Below are 11,423 nucleotides of genomic sequence, written 5' to 3' on the forward strand. Positions count from 1 at the left end.
GAAAAAACATATTGTTTGACAATCCAAGTGTGCAGACAATCCAAGTATGACATAAAAACCAACAAAAGAAAAATAAGAGACAAAACAAAATGAGATCCAGAAATCACAGAATTTTGTGGATGAGTGCAATGTCTCTAATTCATAAAACGAAAGCTGACATAATGCATAAAGGAAAGACTGACGGACGATTCTGTCATGGGTTTGGGGTGCAGTTCCGTTTTTTGGCCTCCCGGCCTGATTATTACCTTATTGGATGCACCTGTTTCCAATTATTCCTCCTTATGCCGTGATTTTGGCCACCTGCGTCAGGCAAGGCTATTTAAGACGCTGTCTGACTTTCAGTCCTTGCTTCAGTGTCAACTTACGTTTTCATTGAGCCGGTAAGCTATTTCTGAGCCTGTTTATTAAACCTCCTGTTCTCGCTTCTCAAGAAGCCTTAGAAGGTTTGTATTTCGGTCTGTGTTTCTGGGCTTCGTGCCAGCAGACTGTTAGAGCTTTACCTTTTTGTTTTCCTAAGCTGCGTCTTAGGTTCTTGGGTATCTCGGTATTCGACCCCAAGTTTTCTTTTTGTTTTGGGTCTGAGCTGCGACTCAGTTACGTTGGGTTTCCCTGGTTTCTATCCCAACTATTTTTCGTTCCTGAGTGGTGCTCAGTGTTTTTATTTCTGTTTCTTGCCCTTGTTTTTACAGGGTTGTTTTCTGTTTGGGCGGTTTTTAAGGCTTGACAGGGAGTTTGAGTTTTCACTCCTGTCAGTCTGTTTTATTTTTTCCCTTCCTCGTTTTCGCTAGCCTCAGTGGCTTATCTCCTCGTGGATAAGCTTTTAGATTCCCTGTACAGTTGCATGTGGTCCTCCGACACTCCCCCCCCCTCCCTCACAGATTCAGAATATTACACCAATAACAGGAGTGTAACTGCAGCTGTTTTGAACGTAGGTCTGTTCTGGCTTGATCTGGCTAAAGCACTTATGCTGGCAAGCACATGGTTCTGAAACTGGGTGGACTGTGAAGGCGTTCTTGAATTGTGGACTGTCCTCATGCTCCGGGTCTGCATTATTCCCCAGTTCAAAGTAGCAATATGTCATCTTGACACTAAAAAATTCTCTCAAGGGTTCAACAACATTCATTTCACTGAGCTGGGCTGAACTGACATGATGGGTATAATTATGTTGAAATACCTTGTCTTCCCTGTGTAAACATGGAAATACCCATAATATGGGGACTGCCTTGAGGTGAAAGTGAGCACAAGTTAGTGCACACAATGCCATTAAAAGCACTGCATCCCAGTCCAGAATGCTCTATTAAAACAGTGTTGCAGCTCACAATGGGGAAATATTTTTTGGGATAAATTCACCACCTTGCTGGATCAACAGTTCTTAAATTATGCGTGCACACAATTATGGCACACTGTGATTTTGACTTCCTGTAATCTAAGATAAAATAAGCTTCAGTGGCATCCAGAGAAGGAGAGGCATCATAGACCACCCGTGCACTTCTTGGAGAGAGAGGGTCTAAGTCTAGTGACATTCAGAAATGACAAAACAGTCACACTTAATATTTGCCCTGTCTGTTTAACTAGGGTCACTGCTTTTGACTTACTGTAATCTTCTCAAGATAGTAACTCAGCTTCAATGACATCCAGAAATGACAAAACATAGATAGAGCTGCAAGTAGTAATGTTGGGGCCAAGCACCAATGGTGAACCACAGAGCATTGTGTGCAATTAGTGTCTTTCTGAAATGTCTGCAAAAACATAAACGATTTGCAACAATGTTGTTGCCTTCATATCACAGTTGTGTTGCTGGTGTGCACTGCATGCTTCACTGGGAGAGGGATACAGGTTCAGTCCGTTTTTCTTCCCAGCCTGGAAAATGCACACAGTTGGTTTAAAGGTGTGGTCAAATATCTTTTGTACAATTTTTGCATATTCATATTTGATTATTTTTAAGCTGTCTGAAGGTTCTGGTGAAATTGCATACAATTTGGCATGAAACCTATGCAAATGAGTATTTTGCTAAAAGCTCCCCCTACAGGTCATATTGTACTATAACACTCTGCGAGGCTGTGTGTGCTCATCCACAATATGGCTGTCTATCATCCCCTGAAGTATTTTTGCAATTGGTGTAAAGTTGTGGCCATACCCATAATTTGGGCAAATTATGATTACTGTCCTGTGGACGCACCCTAGGTGCTAGACCCCCTAAATACTTAGAAAATATTTGCAGTATTTGATTTATTTGTTTAAATATGGTCTTATGTAATCTTTATTCTGACAGAAATAATTTTGGAATTGAACAATGACAAAATAATCCAAATTATAACTGTAACTGAAGTACAAAACAAAGTCAGTTTTTGATGCAAATATGCAAATCCATGCAGTGCCTTAAAGTATTCACCTTTTATGGATTTTTTTCAATTTGGTATTTTGAAAAGAAAACATGGTGACAAAGTAAAGGAAAACATGAATAAATGAGTGGAGAAACATGACGAATGCAGATGCTTCCATACAGGTGTACTGCATGATATAATTAGGCAATTAACATCGATCATGCTCTGTGGCATGCATAAAAATACTGAGCAAGCCCAGTTGACCTCAATTTTGGATTAAGGTGGCAAGATGAAAAGAGCTGAAAGAGGGTTCATTATTGGGGTACGAATGGCAGGAGCTTCAATCACAAAGATTGCTCAACTGGTTAGTATTTCAATAGAAACAGTGACTAAAAAGTAACATCTTCATTTAGATCAATGGGAAAGACATCAGTAAATAGGGCCAGAAGTTATGGTTGAAAGTACACATTCGAAGACTGATGCTCATGCATTAATGTGATATGTAAGAAAAAACAGAAGGGTCACTGCAAATCAATACAAAGTTATTCTGAGTGATCACCTTTATCCTAGGATGAAACATTTCTATCCTGATGGGAGCGGTCTCTTCCAAGGTGACAATGCCCCCATCCGCAGGGGACAAGGGGTCACTGCGTGGTATGCTGAGTATGAAAATGATGTGAATCATGTGCTATAGCCATCGCAGTCACCAGATCTCAACCCAATTGAACACCTAAGAGAAATATTTGGACCAACATGTTAGAAAGTGCTCTCCATCACCATCATCAGAACACCAAATGTGGGAATATCTTTTGGAAGAATGGTGTTCCATCACTCCAGTAGAGTTCCAGAGACTTGTAGAATCTATGACAAGAAGCATTGAAGCTATTCTGGTGGCTCATGGTGGCCCAACACCTTACTAAGACACTTTATGTTGGTTTTTCTTTTAATTTGTCACCCATCTATATCTATATAGTAATTTGCCCTTTCAACATAACAGGTTGCCATACAGGCCAAATGTATTAGGCCAATGGTGGTTTAAAAAAAAGCTTTAGGTAGAGAAGAATTAAGTTAATATATGCACATTAATTAAATAACTGTGTATTTCATAAATAAAAAGTATATATTTTTTATTCCTACCTACAATAACACAAATAAAAAGAGTTTTACTTAAAAAATGATCTTAGAAACAACTTTCCCTGCCTGGGAATTTTGCTCAGGCAATCAATAGAGACATTTTCTGGTTCTCCTCATTCTTTTCTTTTTGAGATATAGATAAGTGTTGTTTAACTGCAACTGTGAAACACTGCAATAATCCTTAATTGTGTTTCGCAGACTTTGTGTTTTATTAACTTTAACACAATGCAGAGGTCTGGCTTTTAGCCATTTGCTGTCAGTAAAATCAATTTTACATAGATGGTTTTAGGTAGGTCTCTTCACACTGAAAACAGAATGTCACCTGTCAGGTTGTAAGTGAATCCATTAAAAACTGAACCTCTTTCAATTAGAATTAGTTGCCATATAATACATACAACACAGTAAATGAAAGCATAAGTTGGTATGACCAATTTAAATTCCTGAGACGTGAACATTTATTTTTTGAGGCGTCAGTTTATAATTACTCTTACTCACCTATAAAGCACTAAATGGATTAGCATGCTCCTAACTCACAGACCTACTGCATTCTTGTGTTCCCTCACGTTTGCTTCATTCATCAGCACTAACTTCTTGTCTTTCTTTTGGCAGGTATAATCAATTGTGTAGTGGTTTCTGAAGAAAAGGGCATTTGCGTTGATGACAGACATATGATTTTTATTATAATTATTTCAACTCAGTGTACAATAATCTAATTTCACCAAGATTACTACCAAACTAGCTATAAAATAATTGGTGCGTGTAGATTGCATTTCCAAGCCTCAATGACGCACATTTGCTGCACCACAACATCATATTTCTTTTTTGACTTGACTCGACATTCCATTACAAGACAACTGTGTAGCAACGGAGGATGTGAGACACTAGCAAACCTGTGAATAGCCCTGGGGTGGCCAGTTGTGATCCTGGAGGGTCAGTGTTCACTCGTAGATTAGATAACAGTAAAATGTTTCATATAAGAGTCCTGTGCTCTAATTGGCTCTAATTTATATTTTCAAGCAGTTCAAAGCTGTGTGTCGTGACTGAAAAAATCATCACATGCGAGACTCTTACCAGGAAACAGCAGGTGTTCTGTGCTCAGCCCCAGATTAATTCAAGATAAACATACATAGCGATTATGGAACAGGTTTTCACAAAGAAAAAAAACCCAACCTTCCCTATAAGGAAATATAGCTACAATAATTCCGTGCTACCATCAAAACCTATGCCGCCTTCTCACAGCTATAAAATAACATTCAGGACAAACGCCAAAACAAACAATTCAGGGGGGGGCACGTGTATCGACCACCCTAACCGCTGGTGTATTAACTTCGTATTTATTAGGGAGAACTGGACATCGTTACCTATTAAAATTTCAGTCCTGTAAAAATACACATAATAAACTGTAAAAAACAAACAAAAAACAACTTCATACATATACATTTAGTAATATTAATACAGCCTTATTTAGGCTACAATATATCAACTTTAAGATAAGCAACACGATCGGAATTATCTCATCGCGACGCATTAAATGCAATGGCGCAGAGGTTGCTTCATAATTTCAAACTGCTTTCCTAACGGCTATTTTGCGTCCTGTTACTTGGGTCACAACAGTGAATATGTATGGCTTCATAGACGTGCTGATAGCGACCACCCTTTCTCATATTAACCTCAGATACGCAAGATAAGACACTAGTATGCTAGCAAATGTAAGTTCCATTCATTTATATGGGATGGTCGATACACGTCCTCTTAGCAACCAAAAGCTAGTGCTGGACCACCTCTGACTTATTTGCCGGCACAGAAAAAAATCGCGAAAGTACTGAAAAAATAACCACAGGATAATAACAAGGACATTTTCTCCTACATAACTAGGTACAGGTTGTTACCGATATTTCGCCTATTTAATGTATAGTTGCAAATCTGTTTACGTTTTCTTGTCTCTCGAACTAAGGTGATCGCTAATAGGTGTTCTCACTCTAGCATTAGCGATAGACGCACATCAACCGATTAACGGTTACGTTAATTATTTTTTCGCCACCTCAGGTGGCCCACCTGTTGCTAGGCAGAATTCGTAGGGGCAGAAACACTTCTGCCCCTCCGCCCAACATAATTTGCGGGAGGTTTTCCCTGCTTACGCAGATCACGTTCACGTTGTTCTCCTAGCAACGATGGGGCAGAGTGCTCCGCTGCCCCACAGCAAGAGAGGACAAGGGAGCGCAGTCCGCAGCGCGAGCGCACACATACACACAAAGGAAATTACTCCAAAACAGCACTATAAGGATTGTGAGTCACGTACATTATATTTATACACGTACATTATATTATACACGCCAATTTCACCACTGAATCACTATTTTGTATTAAATATAAAATGCATTATGCCACAACGTTCAAATGTTACGATAATCTTGCACCACAGCGCCATCTTTGATGGGGCACCGCCCCACATGCCCCTAATGTAAAAACGCCCCTGATCTAGACTGTTCCTGTGAAAACACTCCTCAAGCTAGAGTTCCACCCCACTGACCATTCACCACAAAAATGTTCACTGGGAAAAACTACAAATTGTGGTTCACTGGGGCTAAGAAACTTCTCCTAAAGTAGAAAATGCAGACTAAGTGGGCCTAATTCACCAGCAGAGCATTTACAGAATAGCCTACATACACTCACCGGCCACTTTATTAGGTACACCTATCTAGGACTTGGTACGACCCCCTTTTTGCCTTCAGAATTGCCCGTTCCACCTGATCCCAAAAGTGCCGTCCAGTTTTGGTAATTGTGTGCCTAATGTCACGTTCTCTCTGTCTACCTAGCTGCCAAAAAAACTTACTGTGCATAAATAACTGTTTCTTGGTAATTCTCTGATTTACAGTAACTAGATTGGAATTTCCTGCCAATTCTCTGATGTAACTAGATTGGAATTGTCTTCGAAGGCGGGAGGTTCAAGCATGCATATTAGCTCACAGAAGCGTTTTAGCCACAGTTAGATGAGACACAGATCAGAGCACACAACTTCGCCTGAAAGATGCCCGAGTCACTGTCATCCGCGTCTTCAACATCGAGTGATTTCTCAGGCGCATGCAGCATTCATGGAAATGCTGTGGTCGTCTACTGCAGAGACTGTGAAGTGATGGTCTGTGACACCTGCCTGACCGACCGCAGTCATCACAAGCATGACTTTGTTACGCTGAAGAGCGGCTTTGAATTACAGATCGTAAGTATTTCGCCTTTTACATTCTTTGTACTAGCCTGTTCATATACTAGCCTATATGAATGCACACAAACACATCTAAAAACGTTTTTGAAAACGCGTTGATTAACTCGTTTTAAGGTAATGTTACTTTTTGTTGTTTGATATTTGCTGATGACGGTTATATTTTCCGTCATAAATGGTATCTGTGTTGATCATATATGAAGGCTATTTCTTTGCAATTATGAGTTTTATATGACTTTCAGGAAGACATAAACCTACAGCTGGTTACAGAAGGTGAAAAACGCACAGTTAAATGATATAAAACGGAATATGCAATGTCCTGTGTATTTATAGGAGGCAGCGACAAAAAGAGTGAAGAAGCTTAAGACCAGCCTGATGATGCAAACTGCTATCAAATCTCAGGTGACTAAAGCGAAGAATGACCTTGAGGTAAGAAAAAAAAAAGCCATTCAGACATTCCTATTTACTGTTCTTCTCAGATGCTTATTTCAATTTCAAGAGCTTTAGCCTTACATCTGAAAAATATAATTTCTTTTATCAGAAAATTTTTACTCCTAAGAATTTTTCAAATTGCCAGATAGACATATTTAACACGTTATGTAAGTTATGTGAAAGTGCTGATAGTTAGGCCTAATGGAAGCAAATACCTTTTCTTGATCTTCTACTGCCTGAGATGGTAAATGAAGAATGCCCACGACGATCTCCTCACTTAAAATACTTTTTTATTATAATAGATCATATTGTAGCCAGGTCTCACAGCTACCTCATACATGAGTTTGTGCGAGTAAATGACCATGTACATTACTGAGAATGTAAAAGAAGGAAACATAGCAGATAAAGATACCATGCATTCTGACATCCTCAGAACCCAGACAATTCCACTCTGGCCTTTTTCCCACGGTGCGCAGGCAGGACTGCCGCCGTGGGCTATGCATGGAAAATTGTACTCACTCACTCACAGACGTTTAGTCGGACGCATGCGCAGAGGTGGTGCCAGCTAAAATGTGTCTGCGGAAGTGAGTTGCCCTGTGGGTCTGGACGGTTCCGTGCTTGTTTCAATTAGAGCCGGTCTACAGTGTACCGATTATGTTTTAAAGGAGCAGTGACATGAAAATGACTGTTGCAAATTCGTGACTTTGGACCTTCTGACTGACTGTGCATCTTATTGTTTGCTGCAGGAGATGTTCACCGTGGCAAAAGAAAATGTAGCAGAGCAGTACCGGGAGATACGGGAACTGATGGATCAGAATATGCAGCAGGCGTTCCTGCTGATACAGGCCCTGAACCAGAGCATGATTCAGGACATGGATCAACTTGTTCGATTTGGGGAAGAATACGAGGAGAAGAAGAAATCCGTTCAGCAGGCTGTGAAACAGCTCCAAAGAACGCAGGACACAGATGATGCTACCATAATCATGGTGAGGCTTTTCCCTTTTTCACATGCAACCAATTCTTCTATGTAGATCACTTATCTCTCATCTCACAAGATACAGGGGTGATACCCTTTTCTGAATCAAAGTGTTTGTTTACTGTGCCGTGTGCCATATTCCTCAGCAAATAGCCTGTTTGCAACATAAGTAATGGACAAATTAATGCAAAGGAACTAACAAAATGTAGTTTTCTGTCCAAAATATTTCTGTAAAGATGTGTGGTCACATTTACATGTAAATGAGCCAAAAGCTCCTGACCCCTCAGGCTTAACTAAAAGTCTACATGTAAACTACATTTACTGTATGGAATTGCCTAATTATTTAAGCCTCACTTTTACTGTCACAGAATATAAACGTGATTTTTTCAGCTCTTAGCTAAAATTCTTTTTTTTCTAATTTCACAGAAGATTGATGAAGTGGAAACAGGGTAAGTCTTAATGTAATCAATATCATCATGCATCCTTTCTTGTTTTTTATTGTAGCTTGAGCCAAGCTTTGGTATAATGTTCTGACAACATATCTATGACATTGTATAATTATGGTAGAATTCTTCAAACACTCATGTTCAGTTGTTACTGTTACATTTCATTCATGGAATGAACCTAATATTGATGCAAATTCTAGAAACAAACTTTATAATACATTTTGGCTGAATTCTGTCTGTAAAAGCTAGCATGTTAATTCAAATATAATAAGTCAAAGCCAATTATATATCATATTTTATAAGAAGAATCTTTTGTTCAAGCATTTTCAAAGAATAATAAATGCATTGAATAGATCTCTGGTTGAATAAATGGTGCACATAAATAATTTGATTTAATGTTATCACAGTTGAAAGGAAAACCAAAATTAATGTTGGTTTTTCTTTCATTCATACTAAATAAATAAAATCATTTTTTGCCATGTTTCCTCATCAATCTCCCATGTTTCTGAATTCTGTTTTTCCAATAGAATTGAAGAAATAGAAGATTATCACAGAAACTTTTTGGATGTAATAACGTTTGACAACAGAAGACTGAAGGCTCTTGAAGATTCCATTTCAAAGATTGTGCAAATGAACAAGGATCTGCTGCCCCGGCCATGGGAATGTAAGGGACACTTACCACCCGCCTCTTTCTGTAGTCATATGTCATTCCACCAGACTAGATGGTGTGCATTTGCCTCACAGTATAATTCGAAATAATTCAGTCATTAAAAGGTTTCGGGATTTAGCATGAGACATTGGTGTTGGTATTGAACAAGAATGCGATTTGTTTCTCCTTTGTGCTTACAGTTGGAGAGAATATCACTTTTGATGATAGTGAAACTCATGAACACCTGAGGATTTCTGGAGACAAGACCAAGGTGCAATACGGCGTATCGCTTTACCCCAACAAAAGGCAAAAAAGGAAGCAAAAAGAGACTGTGGCCAATGTTCTGGCTTCCCAGTCCTTTACTGAGGGGAGTCACTACTGGGAAGTGAATGTAAGGAACACAGGGCGCTGGACTGTAGGTGTGGTAGATCAGGGCTGGTTGAAGAAGGGTGTCCAGGCTCTGGGCCAAGACAGGCTGTCATGGGCTCTGCAGATGGATGGGGACTCGCTGGCAGCCCTGCACAATGATGACACCATCATGATCAGAGAGTCAGTGATAGAACGGCTGGGAGTCTTCCTTGACTTCAAAAAGGGAAGACTGCAGTTCTTTAATGTTCTCAGCGGAACTGTCCTGCACACGTTTGCGGGTAAGTTCAAGAATCCCCTTTCCCCTGCCTTCAGCATTGAATCTCAAGAAGGCAGCACAGCTGTGATGAGGCTTTGTGCCCTCATGCCGAAGGATTTGGAGAGAAGTTATAGCAGAGAGGACCGGAGAATGTCATCAGATTCAGGCCTTGAGAGAGCTATGAACTGATGCTTTTGAACGAAGCATGGGCGAGTTTAGAGAGGACGGTCAGTCCATTACATCTACAAGCGACGATCCCTCACAGGCCTCAGATCAGTCGTCTGACCATGACCACATACGCTGACCTTAATGCTAAATAGAAAATTTGGCTGTTTTCAATAGTATACCAGGCATTTTAATTTTAAATGGGAACGCAGTAAGATTGAGTCCAATTCATGTTTTCTTCTTATCTTATCTGTAAATCTATAGTATATGCTGACATGAAGTTTACTGTGAGTGTGATCACATGTGACCCACCACACAAAAAAAGCCATAATTTAGCATCCATTAAGTTTAAAAGTTGAATAATTGTTACATAGAAACAAAGTGATGGTTAACTTTATTGTTCAAACTGGAGAACTGGACTGTATTATGTGTCATTTAAGTCCGTAGAGCTTTTGAGGAAGCTTACAGCTTTTATATTTTGTGACTTTAAGCCTCTCTTACAGAAAGTTTATATTTATATTTATTTAGCACATTTATTAAAGGGCATTTCATATAATTTGTGTGTTAAATTCACTGTATCAAACATAATTAATTTAATTTATATTTATTGATTCATATTTGTTCTTTATTTGATTTTTATTACAGATATTAATAAAATATTCACAAAGGAATGTATACAATCAGATTAATATAACAACTCTTAAAATGAGGGTTGAGAATAATCAGTGTTTTAATATTTGATGCTCATATATTTGATTTGAGATCTAACTACTGAATAAATCTGTAAATGTATTATGAATGTCATCTAAAATTAATCACGTTGAAATAAATTTTACTTGAAATAAATGTTATGACGTGCTTGACATCAGAGTTTCTTATAATGACTACTAACTAATAAAATGTTTAATCCACAATTCCATTTGTATTAATGTTTTTACAATAACCGTTTTATGTAGTATACTTTGGCCAAGGCCATTTTCATTATAGTGTTGCCAGAACTAGGTTGGGTACTAAAGTAAATCCTCAGTGGGATTTTCACATTCAATTTAATAATATCAAACAGAAACACTACAAAAACAAATAAGTGGGGCAACATATTTCTTTGTCTTTGACTGTGCTGCAATGAGAGGGTGGCACATTGCTGTTTGGGTAGGTGGTGGCACATTGCTGTTTGGGTAGGTGGTAGCACATGCTGGTGGGAACAATATGGTAATTAAATTGGGGAGGAAAATAGGGAAAATTGTTTTACTTTTGGAAATGTAGTGTATATATGTATGTGGACACCTGAACATCACACCCGTATGTGCTTGTTGAACATCGCATTCCAAACCAATGGCCTTTTGCTGCTGTAATAGCTTTCAGTCTTCTGGGAAGGCTTTCCTGTAGATTCTGGAACATGGCTGTGGGGATTCACTTCTATTCAGCCACAAGAGCATTGGTTGGTCACTTGGGCAC

The 11,423-nt window shown here is 39.0% G+C and overlaps 1 protein-coding gene across 2 annotated transcripts; it reads left to right on the plus strand.

Annotated features, from left to right (window-relative positions):
• Positions 1-5,793: 5,793 nt before the first annotated feature.
• Positions 5,794-10,061, plus strand: LOC118226422 (nuclear factor 7, brain-like). 2 transcript variants are annotated; one of them, XM_035416023.1, is made up of 6 exons: positions 5,794-6,675; positions 7,009-7,104; positions 7,854-8,093; positions 8,510-8,532; positions 9,057-9,193; positions 9,379-10,061. In XM_035416023.1, the coding sequence occupies exons 1-6, from the start codon at positions 6,487-6,489 to the stop codon at positions 9,990-9,992; spliced, it is 1,299 nt and encodes a 432-aa protein (XP_035271914.1). In that variant the 5' UTR covers positions 5,794-6,486; the 3' UTR covers positions 9,993-10,061. The 2 variants fall into 2 exon arrangements, with proteins under 2 accessions (XP_035271914.1, XP_035271915.1); XM_035416024.1 differs by having other exon boundaries at positions 8,513-8,532.
• Positions 10,062-11,423: the final 1,362 nt, after the last annotated feature.

The sequence above is a fragment of the Anguilla anguilla genome, chromosome 4, assembly GCF_013347855.1.
Source record: "Anguilla anguilla isolate fAngAng1 chromosome 4, fAngAng1.pri, whole genome shotgun sequence".
NCBI lineage: Eukaryota > Metazoa > Chordata > Actinopteri > Anguilliformes > Anguillidae > Anguilla > Anguilla anguilla.

Coding starts and splice junctions, on each gene's coding strand:
- LOC118226422 (XM_035416023.1), top strand. CDS start 6,487: ATGCCCGAGTCACTGTCATCCGCGTCTTCAACATCGAGTGATTTCTCA. Junction 7,105..7,853: donor AAGCGAAGAATGACCTTGAG/GTAAGAAAAAAA, acceptor TGTTTGCTGCAG/GAGATGTTCACCGTGGCAAA. Junction 8,533..9,056: donor ATTGATGAAGTGGAAACAGG/GTAAGTCTTAAT, acceptor TTTTTCCAATAG/AATTGAAGAAATAGAAGATT.